Source organism: Eretmochelys imbricata, chromosome 1 (assembly GCF_965152235.1).
Source record: "Eretmochelys imbricata isolate rEreImb1 chromosome 1, rEreImb1.hap1, whole genome shotgun sequence".
Lineage (NCBI taxonomy): Eukaryota > Metazoa > Chordata > Testudines > Cheloniidae > Eretmochelys > Eretmochelys imbricata.
Genome location: NC_135572.1, coordinates 265,342,960 through 265,360,847, shown reverse-complemented (window position 1 = coordinate 265,360,847; position 17,888 = coordinate 265,342,960). Strand labels below are relative to the sequence as shown.

General features: G+C 52.9%; 1 protein-coding gene across 1 annotated transcript; it reads left to right on the top strand.

Moving 5' to 3' along the window:
- The first annotated feature begins 450 nt into the window (after positions 1–450).
- Positions 451–15,319, top strand: MFNG (MFNG O-fucosylpeptide 3-beta-N-acetylglucosaminyltransferase). The gene is made up of 8 exons (XM_077807572.1): positions 451–1,446; positions 8,472–8,520; positions 9,607–9,709; positions 10,016–10,169; positions 11,848–11,933; positions 12,412–12,577; positions 13,202–13,287; positions 13,704–15,319. Exons 1-8 carry the CDS (start codon positions 997–999, stop codon positions 13,762–13,764), a joined length of 1,155 nt encoding a protein of 384 aa, XP_077663698.1. The 5' UTR covers positions 451–996; the 3' UTR covers positions 13,765–15,319.
- Positions 15,320–17,888: the final 2,569 nt, after the last annotated feature.

The following is a 17,888-nucleotide window of genomic DNA, read 5'->3' as shown; positions in this document are numbered from 1 at the left end:
CAGCATATCGCCTTTTGCAGGGGTGTCACGCTGGCTCTGTGCCTGCTGGGGCCCCCAGTGTCACTGCGAAGTGGCTGCAGTGTGGGGTGAATTCCCCCTCAACCCCCGGACAGCCTGGTTCAGTTTTGAGAGGCTCCCTGAGAGTTGGGGGTGGGGGCAGAAGCATGTTCCCCTCAGGCTGATGACATGAGAGTCGGGCCCCTGGAAACTTCCTCCTTCAGGGAGGCTCCCAGTTTAGTCTAACTAAACTCAGGAGCTCTTTCCCCTGGCCTGACACAAGGAGCAGCCCACAGGGCAGCAGCTGTGAGCAGAGGGGACAGCTAGCCAGGATTCCCCACAGGCTGAAGGGCCCCGCCTACCCTCTGCCCAAGGGAGGGGTGGGCGGAGCCTGGTGCTTGTAGCTAGAGGGAGTCAGTGAGAGCTGAACAGACAGAGCAGGTGGAAGGCAGCTCGCTTGCTCGTTCCCCGGACCTGGCTATCCCCAGCCTCTTGCCTGCATCAGCCTCTAGCCTGGGACCTGTCCTGATGCATCCTTTGACGCTGGGTCAGCCCCTTTGCCTCCAGCAAACTGGAAACCAGAGTCACTCACCTGGATATTCCCCCATCACGCCTCCTGGAAACCTGGGACCCTCAGCCCCTTGCATGGAATGGACTCTCCTCCTGGACCTTTGACCTTTCACCCTGACCAGGCACCTGCCCAGGACCCTCAGCCTCTCAGCTAAGAGCCTGGGGTCTGGGTTAGTTCAGCTCTGGCTGTGTAATTTGCTGGCCTGCAGGTGTTTGCCTGTCACCTGTCCTGCCAGCTGGAAAATCAGGTCTTCCTGGTCCCTGTGTCTCTTTCCTGGAGGCTTCCCCCATCCCAGGGGCAACAGTGCCTTTCAGCCTTGGTGTTTGGCTCTCTAAGAATTTCACTGCCACTTTCTGCTCCCCTCCCATTACTTTCCATGGCCATGTCCTAGTTGGGCCTCAGCCTGCCTGTCCTCCCCTTTTGGAGGCATGAGGCCAGCGTGGGGCTCACAGATCCTGGGGTGCAGAGGAAGAAGCTCCCTCGGCCTGCTGGGCTTCTCTCCGTGGCGTTGGAAGTTGGCAGTGATGCGTCGGCATCTCCTCCGCTGTCTTTCTGGAGCTGCTCTGCTCCTTGTCACCATGGCTTTCCTCTCCATGAGGCACCATGGCACTCAAGAGGTGGTCCGCTACCAAGGGGTTGGTGATGGGACATCGGATATCCCGGAGCACCAGGCTAAAATATCCCCAGCGGATGTGCTAGGAGACAGTAACAGGAGACAGGAGCTGAAAGAGCCACCGGGCCCTTCCAAGGTGGGCTCTAGTGTGAGGAGAGGCCTGGAGCTTGGAGAGGTTTTCATTGCTGTGAAGACAACCAAGAGGTTCCACCAAACGAGGCTGGAGCTGCTGCTGGACACTTGGATATCCAAGGCAAAAGAGCAGGTGTGTATGGAGCTGGGGACAGAGGCCTCCTTGGTGGGCATGTTGGGGACAGGAGGAATCTAATGCCTGCAGGGAGGAATAAGGACTCATTATACTGAAGAAAGGGTCATGCTGAAGGTGGTTAAGAACAACTGTCCCATTCGGTGCGTCTCTGACATCATGTCTATTCCACTGTGCAGAGAGACAGGGACACCTCACCCTGGTTGGGTGGAGGACTCTATTAACTGGGTCTGAACCAGCTTTAGGCTCAGGGGAAAGCGCTCTAGAGAAAGAAAGGGGTATATCCTGGCTGTTCGCACAGGGTTGGGCAGAAGAGTGATATTTGACAGGGACCGTCAGCCTCTCACCTAAGTGTAGCCTCAGTGGGGCAGTTCACCCTCCTTTAAATCTAGCTACACTAGGGGTGCAAACTGTAATGCTGCACATAGGTGACAGCTGTCCTCCCTTCAGCTGCTGGGGTTAAAACATGCGTGGGGCATGGCAGGGTTGAGTGCACTGCTCTTTCACCCTCAGAGGCCTGATTCAAACTGCTGATCTTTGCTCACAAGTGGAATGAGTTTGTGCGGTTTCAGACTAGCTGCTCCCTCCCGTCTCACACCGTTTGTACACCTCACAAAACCACATCTGGTTTAGGCAGTGTCTGCTCAGGAAGGACTGCCTGGGCCTGGAGTGGCCACGGGTGCCTGAGAACAAGATGCTGTGCCCTGGCTGAGGGGTGGAGAGAGCCCAGGGTTAGCCCAGCAGAGGGCACAGAGGTGCCATGTAGCTGAGTTTGAGTGAGTGGGGCCCAGGGCTGGAATAGCAGGAGGGGTGCAGTGGAGCTGCATGTGGGTGCAAGCATAGCGTCTGCACGCCCCATGTCTGTCCCAGTGCAGTCAGTCTCTCGCATGCTGGAGCACCAAATCCATTCACATGCGCTCTGGTGACTATTCCTCGGCCCCGCTCTGTGTGTGTGGCTCTTGTTTCTGTGTTCTGGTACTGGTGCCTGGACGGTTCTTCCCCCTTCACCCAGCGGAGTCTTGAGAGTTTCACATTCTGGTGGGAGAGCTGGTTTGGGGTGCATTAGGTCAGTGCACACTGGTGACCCACAATGGACTTAATAATGGCTGGGGGAAAATACCGTTTGCTACCTGGGATCTCCCTCCGTAATGGGGAAAGCCTGGGGAAAGCCCCCGTGGGGCTCGTTGTAGACTCCAGGAACTTGGGCTATGTTTAAACAGGTCAGTCGGTAGAGGCCATGGCATCACCACATTTTTCCACCGCTAAATCAGTGCCTAGAGGCTGCCCCATTGCTAATCTCATGATAATTGAAGGGGTGCTGGGAGGGTTCTCTGACTGCTGCTTCCCTGCTTTGGGGTCCCCTTTTCCCCTGTGGTGCTGAAAGTGCAGGTGCAGCCTAAGGCCCCTATCCTGCAAGTGACTTTGGACAGAACCCCACAGAAGTCAGCGGCGGCTCACAGGTCTGCCCATGCACAGCTAGTTGCAGAATCGGGGCCTAAATGAGAAGGCTAGGTTATGGGGGTGCAGCAGAAAAGAGCACCTGAGACAGAACAGGGCATTCTGGGTAAGGGCAGTTTTCCCTTCCACAGGCTGAGCTGTAACTGTCTGGTGCTTTCCGCTACCTAGTCAGTTGCGGTTTGTCAGAGGAAGCCATGTCCTGTTTTGAACCCACTTCCTCTATGTGCGTTAGCATCTGAAATATCATACTTCCCCTTCTAGACATGCTTCTCCAAGCCCTGAGTGCTCTGCCTCCTACCCTTTAATGACTCTTAGTGGATATCATACTTCTTGGCATATACGTGCTATGATGTGGGCTGAGCCCTGGCACATGGGCACTATGATTATAGCCAGCCTTGATGTTTCTGAGTGCGCTTGCAAAACCATTTTCCTTACCCCAAACATAACTGACACCTGTCTATTCTGGCCACGCCAAGAATGAAGGGGAAGTGGGAGTGAGAAGATTCTCTGGAGCACCCCAAATTACCTGAACCTCTCTCTCTCTGTGTGTGAAAGCTATAAAAGTTGCAGATGATACCAAGCTGGGAGGGGTTGCAAGCACTTTGGAGGGCAGGATTCAAATTCGAAAGGTCCTGGACAAATTGAAGAATTGGTCTGAATTCAACAAGATGAAATTCAATAATTCACTTAGGAAGGGAAAATCAAATGCACAATTACAAAATGGGTAATAGCTTGCTAGGTGGCAGTACTGCAGAAAAGGATCCGGGGGTTACAGTGACTGACTATAAGTTAACAATATGATGCAGTTGCAAAAAAGGCTAATATCATTCTGGGGTGTATTAACAGAGGTGCTGTATGTAAGACTTAGGAGGTAATTGTCCTTCTCTACTTGGCACTGGTGAGGCCTCTGGGTGTCACACTGTAGGAAAGATGTGGATGAACTGGAGAGAGTCCAGAGGAGAGCAGCAAAAAAGTTAAAAGGTTTTGAAAACCTGACCTATGAGGAAAGGTTAAAAAAAACTTTAGAGAAAACTGGGGGGGTGGGGAGGGGACCTGATAGTCTTCAAATATATTAAGGGCTGTTATAAAGCGGATGGTGATCAATTGTTCTCCATGTCCACTGAAGGTAGGACAAGACATAATAGGTTTAATCTGCAGCAAGGGAGATTTAGGTTAGATATTAGGAAAAACTTGCTAACTGTAAGGGTAGTTAGACTCTGGAACAGGCTTCCAAGGGTGATTGTGGAATCCCCATCACTGGAAGTTGTTAAGAACAGGCTGGACAAACACCTGTCAGGACACTTTAGGTTTACTTGGTCCTGCCTCCGCACAGGGGGCTGGAGTCGATGACCTCTCGAGGTCCCTTTCAACCCTACATTTCTGTGACTCTGTGATTCTATAAAATATGTGCCTGACCCCCCTGGGTCCTGCTGTAGAAGGGGAGCGCCACTGATTGTGCTGAGGTCTGGTACAGTTGCCAACACAGCGGAAAGCTCTTCAAGTAGAGTTGGCTGGAAAAAAAGGGGGGCAGGGTGAAGGGGAGGAATTTTCAAAAAATGTTTTCAAAAAGAGCTGTTTGTTGACTTTTTTGTACTGAAAACCTTTAGTTTTTCCTCTTTTTCCCTCCCTTTGTCCCCCTCCCCCCTTTTACCATGCCAGTGAAAAAGGTGACGGTGGAGGGGAGAAGGGAGCGAAAGGAAAAACTGTAACACAAAAGCTTTCAGTTTTCATTAGAAACAAAACAGAAATGTTGCAAAATCAAACATGCTTTGCTTTTGCATTTTTCTACCCCCAGGAAAGTTTTGCACAATAAATACCAGCCTGTCCGATTTGCAAGGGGCAGGTGTCCCACTGCACCAGACCCCATCCTATGAAGGCTTTTGGGTGCACTCTGGGGAATTTGAGCCCCCAGCTAGCACTCCGCAGTATTCATTCATCCCCGTAACACCCATGCCGATGAGGGAGGCAAGTATCGTTAGCCTGGTGGGGAAACGAAGGCAGAAAGGGCAGGGACATGGCTATCGGCATAGAGAGGGTTGGTATCAGAACTAGGACTAACCTGCAGGGGTAACTTGCTCTCAGTCTTGCAGTTACTCCACTAAACCAAGCTGCTGCTCATGCTAACTGAGCTTCCCCGTCTTGTGGTCTGGGGACATGCTGGCTGCTAAGCCGCAGAGCCTCCTCCTTACAGCAACTGTCTGTGTTATCAGTGCCACTCTGGGTGGTGCTGGCGTTGAGCTGAGAATCTGCTTAGGATCCTCTCAAATGGACCAGCCTGGTTCCATGGGGCCCCAAAGATCAGATCTGGGTGGCTTTGCAGGAGTCGGGATAACCTGTGATCCTTATTATTAGTAACTGCAGAGCCTAGAGACCCCAGCCAAGATCAGGCCTCATTGCCCTAGGTGCTGCACACACACATTTCCTGTCCCAAAGAGCTTATAGCCTAAATAGACAACCCAGACAAAGGATGGGAGGGGAAACTGAGGCACAGAGCAGGGAAGTGATTTGCCCAAACTCATCCAGGAGATCAGTGGCAGAGTTGGGAATAGAGCCCAGGTATCCTGAGTCCCAGCCCAGTGCCCCTGTTCACTGGACTTTGCTGCCTCTCTTGAGGGCTAATATGTGACAAGCTTTCACCCCTGGTGATGGGTTTGTGTTTTCAGGGCTGCCAGGAGAAGAGCTAAATTTAATCTTGTGAGGGTGGACGCTGATGGTGGCCCTGACATTTTCAGTTCCCCTGGATCCCGGCCTGTTCCCTCACTCCTTCCTATCAGGTTATTCACCTGCTGCATGGTGTCTAAACTCTGGAGTGTGAGCTCTCTGGGGTGGGACTGTCCTTGTGTCTGTCTGTAAAGTGCCCAGCACGATGGGGCCTGGGTGGGAGTTCTGACGCACTACTGCAATGCTGCTAATGAACACACTGGCAGCATGGGCTGTGCAGGCCCAAAGCCTGGTCCTTATTCTCCAGCCGTGGGCATCTATGCTCCCGGGGGAGCTTGCCAGATGAGGCTGTCTGGCAGCAAGGGCTCCAGACTTTCCTTTGCACTTGGGTTCCAGTTGGAGTTTTCCTTCCCCCCCTTTGCTGCTCCTCCTCAGAACTGAAGGATAGACTCGCATCCAAGCCCCTCTGCCTTCCCAAGCCCACTCCACTGTAGGAAGAGTGGCAAAGGCCACTGCAAGCTCCACGCGTTAGACAGGGGCTCTGAGAGTGGAGGGCTGGGAATCCCACCCCCAGCAAGCCTCCCCGTTGTAGGCTGCCCTGTGTGGTTGAACTCCAGCTCTGTTGCGCCTGACTGTCTGCCAGACCAAGCCCCTTGGGCAGTCTGTAGGTGCTGGGATACCGTGGCGACCGGCGGGATGTCCGAACCTAGACAGACCCAGCAGTCGGCCAGAGGACCCAAAGGGAACCTTCTCCCTCCCTCGGCTGAGCTGGTAAAAGCGGCACCAAGGTGGCCCTGTCTGGAAGTGGCTGGGTGTCCCCTGCAGGGGCAGGGGTGGAGGGAGATGTGGTTTGAGGCTCCAGCAAACCCCTTCCAGACACCTTCAATGTGGATAACGGAGGCTGGCGTCTCCTGGAGAGACGGACCTTTGGGCTGGAGCAAATGCCCTCTGCCAGGTTTCTAATGGGGGCCCTCCCGGCTCTCTCCTGTCCCAGCCCTCCTGGGCAGCCCCGCTGAGGGAGACAGGGCAGGCCATCTCTCCAGTGACTCCACCAGGCGTGGTGGGGTGGGGTGGGGAGGGAGCTGTCAGCTGGCACAACACTGGCTCTTCTGCTGCAGTCACCTTTCGGACACAAGTGGAGGGCAAGGGCTGGGGAGCAGGACAGGGTCCCTGCTATCTAGAGACCTGAATGAATGGGTGTGAGGGGGGTGGGTTGCGCAGTGCGGGAAGAACTCTGACACCACTGGAGTGGCTTCTCCAGGTCCTGCTGGAAAGGCACAGCAGAGTTGGGGTGGGGATGGAGGGTGACCTCCCCACTTACCCTCTCCCCACAGATGTGCGGCCCCCATCTACCACTGCCTCGTCAAACAGTGCACCCTCATCTGTGCTGAACGTGTTCCTGGAGGCAGCTTTCCTAATGCCCTTGGGGGGATCCCCCTCCCCTGCCCCGGCGTCTCACCCCTCCGGCACTCTCGGCACCTGCACCCTCTTGCTTCAGAGCCTGTCGCTCCGGTGGATCGGCCGGTGCCAGCTGCCCTTCAGCACAACCTCTTCACATCCCTTCCCCCAGGCTTGCCCATTCCCATGTTCATAACCTGGCTTCCCCCCTTTGACGTTCTGGCCCCTTCGCCCTCCTGCGCCTTGCCCAATAGCCGGGATGCGGCACCCGGGCTGATAACTAGGGTGTGGGGTGTGGGTTCCCTTGGCCCAGTGCCAGAGCCATTTTCTCAGGTGCCCATCTGAATGCCCTTGTACTCTCCCCCTCCTCCCGCCAGCACCCAGCCCAGGCGCTGTGTTTAACCAGCCTGCGGACAGCTGGTGGGGAGATTGTTTAAGGCTTGTGTCTCTTTCTTTCAGCCCCTTTAGTTCCTTGAAAGCACATTTTCCGCATGAGGGGAGCTTTTCTCAGCTTGCCGTGATCCCCCTCTGCCTCTGGGGTGGGGGGATGTGTCATAGAATGGCGGCTGGTGGGGCAGGGAGGTGGATGGACCCGAGTGGGGGTGGGGGTCTGGGAAGCAGCAAGGGGCTATAACTGCAATACACACAAACAGATGTTCCCCTCTTAACCCATGTCTCCTTTGACCACAAAGCTGCTGCTTTCGTCTGCTGCTTGACATCGTTCAAATCCCAAAGCTGGGCCTCCCCACCCCCGGCTTGCTGCCCGAGTTCTCCGTTCACCAGGTGGCAGGGCCATGTGGGGTGGGGGGGTGGGAGTTTGCTCAAGAACAGGTCCCCAGACTCTACAGGTAACAAGGGTGCATATTGTAATGAAGCCCTCAGAACAGGCTTCTCTGCTGCACTGGCCAGCTACTTGGAGTCTCCCTGAAGAAAACAAGACTCCACAGGCCAGATCTTTGGCTGGTGTCAATCAGCATAGCCCTATTGACTTCACTGGAACTACTGGGAGTCTGACCCCAGGACTCCTGGGTTCCCTGGCTGTCAGGGAACCTTCCCAGTGTGAACACAGGAGGGGGTCTCAGCTGTGTGGGGGAGCTAACCTCCAGGGTTCCCAGCTCCTCTTGCAGAGGACAGCCTGGGATTTGAGCCCCTTTCCTTCACTCCCCTGAACCAAGGGGAAATCTATCTCTGGCCTGCAGCTAGTGTCGACTGGAGAAGGAGGAGGCTGTAGGATCTGTGCCTGCCTTTTGCGAGCAGGGCACAGGGCTCTAAGAGGATTATTTATCCCCCCACCACCCCTGAAAGAGAAGCAGGAGAGGTGGGTGAGCAATGAGCTGGGGCAGCGGCTCCCACCTCCCTTGCCCTAGCGAGAGGCAGCTGCAGGATGTCAAAGGCACAGGCCGGAATGGGGAGGCAGGAGGCCTAGTGACAGCTTGGGAGGCCAGAAATCTAGCCAGCGCCGGGCCTTGGAGTAACTTCGCCCTCTCCTCTCTCTCCTGTTTTCTCAGACCTATGTCTTTACTGACGAAGAAGACGAAACCCTGCAGAAGAGAATGGGTAATCCAGTCTTTCCTATCACGCAGCTCCCCAGCTCCAGTGAGCTTTGGATCAGGCCCTGAGTGAGGCTGGTTCTCCTCCTCCTACACACAATAGGGTGCCCTTCTGGATCTGTGTGATAGGATGAACCCCGCAGAGCCCCCAGCAGGAGTGACACTGATTCACTCTGGGGATAAGGCTCAGCTAAGCTTAGTTCTCTTCTGAAAAGTCGGAGGGATGGGCTTGCCTTTTGAAAGGAGGGAGACAGGAGACTGGCACAGCACATGCCGGGAGAAGCTGCAGAGATTCCAGCTGTCCTGAAGAACAGCTGGGAGGTAACACGGGGGTCGGGCACCCCTGTCTTCTGTCCCAGAGACTGGTGGATAGGAGGATCCTGTTGTTAAAGCCCTTGGTCTGGGACTTGGAAGAGCTCAGTTCAATTCCTGCTTCTGCAACAGGCTTCCTGTGTCAAGCCACTTCCGCCTTGGCTGCTCCAGTTCCCCATCTGCAGGATGGGGAGGACGGTACTTCCTTGCATCACAGTGCTGTTGTCGGAGAGTTTACAGCCAGAAGGGAATGCCACATGTCTAGCCTGACTTCCTGAGAAGGTCATTAATGCTTGTGAGGCGCCCACATGCCATGGTGCTACAAGCTCCGCGACAGATCATTTGCGTGGCGCAGACTAAGTGCCACCATCAGTGAGGAGTGAACTCATTCCTGCTGGTGTCTTGCTTGTGTGGGGAGAAGTCCGGGATTGAAAACCCACAGAGACAAGTTTTCCCCTTTCAGCCCAGCAGAAGGGATGGGGTCTCCTCCAGGGCAAGGCTGGTGTTCCATTAGGTGAGCAGCATGTACGCTGTGAAGCAAAGAGCTGCATGAATAGGAAGAAGATAGAATCCAGAGAGCAGGGTGAGGTGGGAACAGGCAGGAGAGATGTGGGGACCCCATTGGCGAGCAGGGTGTGAATGTGAGAAGGCCAGGACTGAATTAACACAGTGATTGATTCCTGCTCTCGCTGGCCGGAGGGGTTTCCTGGCCAGGCCAGGCCAGGCAGGTGGAGTGGGGTGAGAATGCAGTGATCAGAAGCTTTGTCTCTTTTCCCTGCAGGTGACCATGTGGTATTCACAAACTGCTCCGCAGAGCATAGCCACCCAGCCCTCTCCTGCAAGATGGCAGCCGAGTTTGATGCATTCTTGGCCAGCGGTCTCAGGTGAGTACACAGGGGTGGCCTTCACATCTGCTCACAGGGGCATGGGAGGGAACTTCCCACTGCAGGCTGGTAGGGATGGGAAGCTGTCACTGCTAACCGATGGCTGCTTGTGTGACTAAGAGGGGGCTGTGAATGGAGTTCCAGTGGGAAAGGATGAAGAAGGGTCTAGTTTGCAGAGGTGCTGATTGAAGGCCATCAGCGTGTAGCTGCACATGACCTTTATCAATAAGGCCCGTGACGTGAAGCTGAGTCAGCAGCAGCCTCCTGACCTAACCTCCTCTTGTCTGTCTCACTGTCTGTTGCCAGCTGGTTTTGCCACTTGGACGATGATAACTACCTAAACCCACAGGCCCTCTTGAAGCTCTTGTCTTCCTTCTCTCCAGCCCGGGACATTTATATTGGGAAGCCCAGCTTGAATCGGCCCATCCAAGCGTCCGAAACAATGCCCAACAATCAGACGGTAAATCCTGCCCCGCAGCAACGGGGCCAAGCAGCTGACTGGCTCATTGGGGATTCTGAAGGGAGCTGATGGTTCTTGAACACATGTCTTGTCAAACCCCTAAAAGAGGAGGGCTCCAGGCCTGCCCTCCGCTGGACCCAATCTGGTCCCATGCAACCTGTGACCAAAGTCCCAGGGAGGCTATGTTGAGATTTCTCAATTAGGGCAAACTATAAAGAATAGAGCAGACAATTCCCCAAACTGGTGGTTATTCTAATACTTAGCTCACTACAAAACAGCTTCTATAATACCTTATTGGTTACCCAGAAGCCAAGAACACATTTCCCTTAAAGCAACCCAGCCTTTGGCTCCCACTCAGACAGCTAAGTCAAATATGATGAGGATTATTGAAAATCTTGTTCATCATATGAAAAAGTTCTACCAATCCCAAAGGATCGGACACATTGCCCACCAAGTTAATGAATATTTTAGATTTTACCTAAATACATGCTTTCAGCCAATTCTTATTAACTAAACTAAAATGTATTAAAAAAAGAAAAGAGAGAGTATTGGTTAAAAGATCATTATACATACAGACATGAATAGTGTCCTTAGGTCAGGTTCATAGTAGAGATGGTGAGCTCTAGAATTGCAAAGAGCTCTTTCAGAATTAGTCCATAGGTTCAATCCAATGTTCAGTATCAGGGTGACCCAGAATGGAACTGGAGATCTCAATCTTGTGGCTCAAATTTCCTCTGATGCAGCATAAGCAGATCTGAGATAAAAAGGATCAGATCCCAAGAGCCCTTTATACAGTTTCTGGGCAGCCTTTTGACTGCATGCAGTTCTTGGTTGAACAATAGTGTCTTTGAAGTAACCTCCTATTTCCTAAACATCTCTGGTAATTAGCTATATGGATTAACATAAGGCAATTGCCTATCTCCCACCATTTTCAGGTGATTTGATATATTCTCCAAAGAGAAATCAAGACAGTGATATCACTCCAGTCACAGCTCATTTAACTGTTAATATCTCCTTTTGATCTCTGAGGTGATAGGCAGGAACTGTTTGGTTACATTGTTCACCTCTAGCAATATCTGTGTAAACACACAAAACCAGAAACATTATCTACTAATATGTCTCTACAGGTTAAATCTGGGTCAATTAACTTGCAAGTTGCTTAACCCTTTCTGGTCCTGTGTCACACAACCACGACAGCATGTGCGGCTCAATCTGAGCAATGCACAGCCCAGAGAGAGGCAGTCACACACATGCTGCTCCTCAGTGGGAACCCCATCTACTAAGAGATTCATCCCATACCGCACTACGAATAGGACGCCTTTGCTTCAGAGGGACCACCCCTTCTCTGAGTGAGGGGAGAATTCCACCTCTATGTTCAGCTAATCTGCCCTCATCTCTGGACTCCTTATCTCTCATATGAGGGCCCCCCTTTGCTACTGGGCTGAGGGAAGAATTCTGGTTCTATTTTAGTAGCACAGTTGTCCTGCATTTTCGACCAGCTGATGCCGTGAAGCCAGGCTCTGCTCTGTGCCACCCCACGTCGTGGTGCAGAAGGTGGGCTGTAGCTGGGTCTGTGTGTGTATCTAATGGCCAGCGCTTTGGTGTTGAGACCTGCAGGTACAGGAGCTGTGGTACCCATTGGTCAGCCCCGTGCCTTTCTCTGCTCTTCCCTCCCCAGAGGTCCGTGCGCTTCTGGTTCGCTACTGGAGGGGCAGGATTCTGCATCAGCCACAGGCTGGCCGTCAAGATGGCACCTTGGGCCAGGTGAGCCGTGAAGCCAGTAGATCTGCGAGCATCAGAAACCCAGGAGAATGTCACGGAAGATCATGCACGAGTTGGGGGGTGTGTGTGTGTGTGGGAATGTATGTGAGCACACAGAGAGTACGTGAGAGAGGGCACAGTGTGGGTGTGCCTACCCAACCGTGAGTGGGCAAGAGCAGGTAGGTAAGGGAATGTATGTGTGTTGTGGTAGCTCCTAGAGGCCTAACCCGTGCTGGGCACTGCGTGCACTTCGAGCTGAGTTGGCATGTAAGTGGGTATCTCTTTATAAGTTCTTGCAGTGCAAACAGACAGAATTGGGCAGCGACCTGCCTCTTCATGGCCAGGGCGACGTGAATCTCTGAGGTCAGTGGAGTTACCCCAGCAATGATTCTGGCTCCTGATCTCTCATCCCGCTCCAAGACGGGGATCCCATTCAATGTCTGTATTTCCCCACTGATCAATGCAGCCTATTCTCTTCCAGCGGCAGTAACTTCCTGAGCACCTCGGAGCTCATCCGCCTCCCGGACGACTGCACCGTGGGCTACATTGTTGAGTGCAAACTGGGCGGGCATCTGCTCCCCAACACGCTCTTCCACTCTCACCTGGAGAACCTGCAGCTGATCCCCAGGCCCCAGCTCCTGCAGCAGGTGCGTGGAGAAGGGGAGGGAGAAGGAGAGGTTGGAGAAGAGATTTGGAGGGGGCGGCGGGAAAGGAGCGGAGCAGGCGGGCGATGACTCACGTCACTCCGGCGGTAATTGTGACCCTGATTGAATCAACCGCACATTATTTCGATGAGGTTTTCCTGACAAATGCATCCCTAGACGCTTCTCTGCAATGATGGGCAAAGGATGAAAAGGCAATTAACTAGCCAGTAAAACTGCTGCCAGTCAAAGAGCAGGGGGAGGGCCCTCCGCTCTGGAGCTGCAGCACTGGCAGAGGAAGTGACTGTTGCCCACGCATGGGGCCCATGTGATATAGCCCTGCATGTCATGGAGGAAGGGGGAGAGGCTTAGGAGAGATCGGGGCTGGAGATGTGTTGGAAATGGAGGTGAGGAGGGGGTGAAAGCCTGCAGCCTGGCCCTGTAAATCAGCCTGGGCAGAGGGGAGAAGCAGTGGGGATCTGGGTGTGGGATGCAAAGCTTGTAGAGTGGTTCCCGGCTGGGGGATGATGGGAACGTCTATATCGCAGACACATAAAAGCTGAGAGCCTCCAAAGCTGCCCTCTTGTTCCCTAACTTCCCCCTTTCCTTTCTCATGGTCTTTCCCTGCAGGTCACCCTCAGCTATGGTGTCTTCGAGAAGAAACTCAACACTGTTGAGCTGGCCGGCCCCTTCTCCCAGCACGATGACCCCTCCAGGTGGGTGCCTGAGTCTCTGGCTCATTTGGCTTGCTCCCAGAGTCTCCTATGAAAACAGGGTTGGAACAGGGTGGGGGCAGGCTGCTGCTCAGGAGTGAGGTGCGTGCATTGGCAGAGCTGTGTAGCTGGAGCTGGAATCCTGCCTTCCCTGTTGTTGTTGTTTGTGGCATTCGCTTTGGCCCTGGCGGGAGCTGGGCCCATCTTGCCGCTGGTTGGATCTGGATCCAGGGCTCACCTCTAACCGCCCTCACGTCCTTGTGAAGTTTTGGAGTCTGGAGGCGTACGTGTAGATCACTAGCTGCAGTGCAGAGCAAGAGCATCTGGTGTGGGATGGGGCACCAGGGAGACACGCTCCTCCCATGCCTCTTCATTCGGCTGTGACAGCGCACGCCTAACCTTCGTCCTCTCTCCCACAGGTTCCAATCCCTTCACTGCCTTCTCTACCCGGACACTGCCTGGTGCCCACGGCCCGTCTGAGCTCCCACACCCAAAGGGTCCCACTCAGGCCAGCGACCCGCAGTTCGTGGTGTGTGTGTGGGGGGGGCACTCAGGGAGCCCTGCGCGCTCCCTCTCCTTTGCAGTGACCGCCCTGCTGCAGCTAGCGATAGCTTTGTGGGTCAGTGCTCACTGAGCACGGCACAGGGTGAGTGGGTAGGATCCACAGCAAGGCACCCAGGTGAAAATGTGGAAGGACACTGTTGGTGGAACACTCAAATGCAACCCAGTTTCCCACGGGCTCTGGGACCCTTGTGGGGGGTGAGGATGGGTGGGAGGGGGAAGTCGACGTGCCTCTGGTAATGTAGGCAGTGTAGCTGTAGCCCTGTCGGTCCCAGGATATTCGAGAGTCAAGGTGGGTGAGATAACCTGATGCCTCCATGAACACAGCGAGACTTTGGCCACAGATACTGGCTGTGCGGAAATAGATGGAGACCTGGTGCCCCCTGCTGCCTGGATGGAGCATATCTCTGTATGCATCCTGAGCCACACGGACTGCGTGGGGCCGCCTGTGAACGGAGTGTCCAGCCGGCCTTCACTTCAGTCTCTGCTGGGCAGATTCTCTCCTCCCTTTATGCCCCCAAATCCTTTCTGCCTGACAAGTTTTCTACGCTGGACAAGAGCCTTTTCTGTCCTCTCATTTGTTGAGCCTCTGCTGGCCAGGACTCCGCCTCCCCAGCCCCCTTGCTAAGCCTCTGCTTAGATAGTTTGGCTACATTCTCAAGTCAGAAACTCAAGTCTTTGATAATCCGTTTCAATAAAATGACATTGTGGTCACGTCTTCGTGCTAGATCAGCCCATGAGAAGCGCTGTACCAGGACTGCCCTGGGAAGGGGATGGGGGCCAGGAGCTGGAGCGCTGGGTCCTTCCAGGAGTCTCCCATGAGATGGGCGGGTAGAGGAGTGTGTGGATTTGTGCATTATTCAAGTGGGGATATCTCTCTGTCTCTCCCTGAGCACCCTCCCTTTTCTCTGCTCCACTGGGGATTGGGATAATCCCTCTTTCTAATGACCAGCCTGTTCTTTGACATTAGACTCCAGCCTCTACCTGGCAGGAGGGGATATGAGAGGATAGTCTTAAAGAAGGATTTGGAGTGGGAGAAAGGGAGAATGAGGTAGAAGATGGGAGGAGGAGATAGTGAAGGAGTGCACAGGAGCAGATTGGAGATTGTGGATTTAAGAGCCATGCCAAAAAACCCTAATTCACTATGGAGTGAAAACGGAAGGGCAAATAGCTTATTACCCCTGCTCTTCAGTCCCTCAGACACTAGGGGGCACCTTCATCTGCTCCTCATTCCTTGCTCAGTGCAGCAGAGAGGGGAAGAAGGAGTGAGAGGGAGAGGTGGGACATGCAGCGTTGCGGACTGTTCAAAGTGTTTCCAGATCCTGGGGGGAATGTCTCTTGCCCTGGACTGGGCTTGTTGTGTTACCCAAAGGTCCCTCGTAGTTGATGGAAAATGAATAGCAGTTACGTTTTGTCCTTGCTCACACAGAGAGAGTAGACTGGGGGAAAGCTAAAAAGCAAAGAAACCACTTTCAATGGCAATGGATGCTCTGAATAAAAGAAATGTAAAGTAATTGCCTCTTCAAGGGAAGGTGTTTTTCAAAAGCCAGTGGTGTACAAGGGGGATCTCTGGCGTCCTGTGAGAATGCAGATGAAAATGCGGGTGTGGTCTCTCTACAGAGTCATCCAGATTGGAAGAGAAATCTTTAACACAGGATAATACAACTGCATCTATTGCAGTCAGTGTGGTAGAGGTCTATGGAGAGCACCACTGTGTCTTTACCATTTTGCAAACTGGTCAGCCCAACCCCCTGCAAAGGAAGTACAATTGTCCCGGCTTGCACTGCAGACACTTGTGTAGGATATTGAAGGGTTAAAAATCACATGTTTCAAAGTGTTTCCACCTGGGCAGAGACGGTTCAAGAATTGAAAGCGTGCTTTGATTTTTGTAGAAGAACACCGTGGCCTCTTGTCACTTTCCAATACAAACATTTCTTCCAGTCAGTGATCAACTTCTGAAGAAGCAGATGACTCTCAAGTCCTGCTTTCTGTCACAAGAAATGCACCCTTTCATCTGGAAACTCCTCTCTGATGACCAGGAACAAGGACTTGCTGATAACAATTACCTCTCCCTGGGTGTATAATGGTTTCCTCACACAGTGACGGGGAGCCCAGTAACCGTATGAATCGAAGCCAATGAAAGTGAAGTCACCCACACTGCAGGAGTAAGTGTGTGACAATCCAATGAGATTAAGGATGAGTTTGAAGTCCCCGGGGTAAGAGAAGTGATTTGGGGTTTCAAGTTAACCAGAACAGGGAAAAGCTTCTGGCTGGCCTAATTCAGCCTAGCGCCTAAGAGAGGAGTCTACAGTGCCTGGATTCCCTCCCGCCCACATCTGAGATCTCAGTGCTTCGATTAAAAAAGCCAATCATATCTGAAGAAGTGACAGCAGGTGCAGAGGCAGTCACAGCACAACACAGTGGGTGATGAGGGGGCGGGGGCGACTAAACAACACACTCTGAGCCTTGTGGGAAGACAAGCTGCAGAAATAGGAGGAAAATGCTGGCTCAGGGCCTCATCTGGTGTAAACTGGCACAGCTCCATTTACCCCAGCTGAGAATCGGGCCCTGAAAGGGTCGAGTCCTTCAGCAGGTGTGTGAGTCCAAACCTTCTTAAACTGGTGGAACATTTCCTTGCCGTACCAGCAAGCACCGCTCCTGTGGAGAACATCTGCTCTCATGAAGAGCCTGTAAACTAATGAGAAGAGCAGGATGTGGAGGAAAGTAGGGTTGTGTTAAAGTGAACTACAAAAGAGCCTGTGGTAACTGTTCCGGTACTATACTAGAAAGAAAAGGGCTCCTCAAAGCAGACACAGGGATCCAAGAGCATTTCTTTAAGCACATAAAAGCCAGCTTAAGGGGACACTGGCAACTTGAAATCTGATCGGTGTTAAAACCGTGTCTTAAAATCAGGTTTGAGAACTATCCCTATCCCTGTGACGGGGTTTTACAATCCCGTTTTATTGGGAACACTCTAATGTGAAAGTTTTTGTGGAATTTTTTTCACTGTTCTCCATGGCAACATTTTGAGGCTTGAGCTGTTTTGACCAGCTCTATTAGATGTTTGTCTCTCATGGGCTGCTGTGAGACACTCCCCCAAAGAGGTGAACCTGACTAAGGCCCCAGGCCTGCAACTGACAGAGCAGAACCCCATGGACTGGAGTGGGGGCTCCCTGTGTCACGGTTCACATGATCAGGGCCTAACTGACTATCCACAAAGGGTTTAAATCCTGGTTCTACTGGTATCGATGTGAGTTTTGCCTCTGACTTCACAGGCGCCAAGATTTCACTCCAAGAGGGGAAATGGTGACACTAACTATGCACAGAAACAAGATGGGAAAACTAGTGACAACTATTTGTGCCCCCTCTGTTCTTTCAGGTACTATCATCTGGGGTGTCACTTGTGACAGCAGCAGGTAAAATAAACTCAGAGGGGTCTGTGGTGGCTAAACTGATGTGGCCCCTTAACTGCTGTCCCTTGACAACTTGAATTTTCTGCCTGGTGCAATTTGATCTAGCTTGAATTCCAAGAAAGCTAAAAACTCATTCATTCCACTGTTTACAATGTGTGCGATTAATTATGGACCCCAAGATGGAGTGATTTGCCTATCTCTGATGTTTAAATTGCTTCCCAAGATTGAGTGAGCCCAAGTTAGTTATTCAGACATCTCGTCTGAATGCACCTCATTACAGCACCCATTGCTTTCTGTTCCCGGAGCCAGAACTTGTTATCAGTGAGCTTTGAGAAAAATTAAATGGGACGCTCTGTGCTTGTATTCTCCTAATCTGGCCTGTCTCCTGCTGGAAATGTTAGCAACCCTGCTGCAAACGGGACTGATCAGGGGCCTGTGGGGTGGGGAGAGACTGCTGTGACCCCCATGTAATCACAACCAGAGCTGGCAGGGACAAGAGGATCTTCTGCTGAAGGCCCCTGGGGCAGTGTCCTTTGGGGGTATGCAAAGGAGTAAGGGTGAGATTGAGAAAGGGTTTGGGAGTGAAAGCCAGCGTGGGGAAATTGGATAGTGCTGGGAAGGGCAGCAGGA

Bases quoted from the DNA above. Each gene is read 5' to 3' on its own strand.
- MFNG (XM_077807572.1), top strand. From the start codon at position 997: ATGAGGCCAGCGTGGGGCTCACAGATCCTGGGGTGCAGAGGAAGAAGC. The intron at 8,521-9,606 runs GTAATCCAGTCT...TTTTCCCTGCAG, and splicing joins AACCCTGCAGAAGAGAATGG to GTGACCATGTGGTATTCACA. The intron at 11,934-12,411 runs GTGAGCCGTGAA...ATTCTCTTCCAG, and splicing joins AAGATGGCACCTTGGGCCAG to CGGCAGTAACTTCCTGAGCA.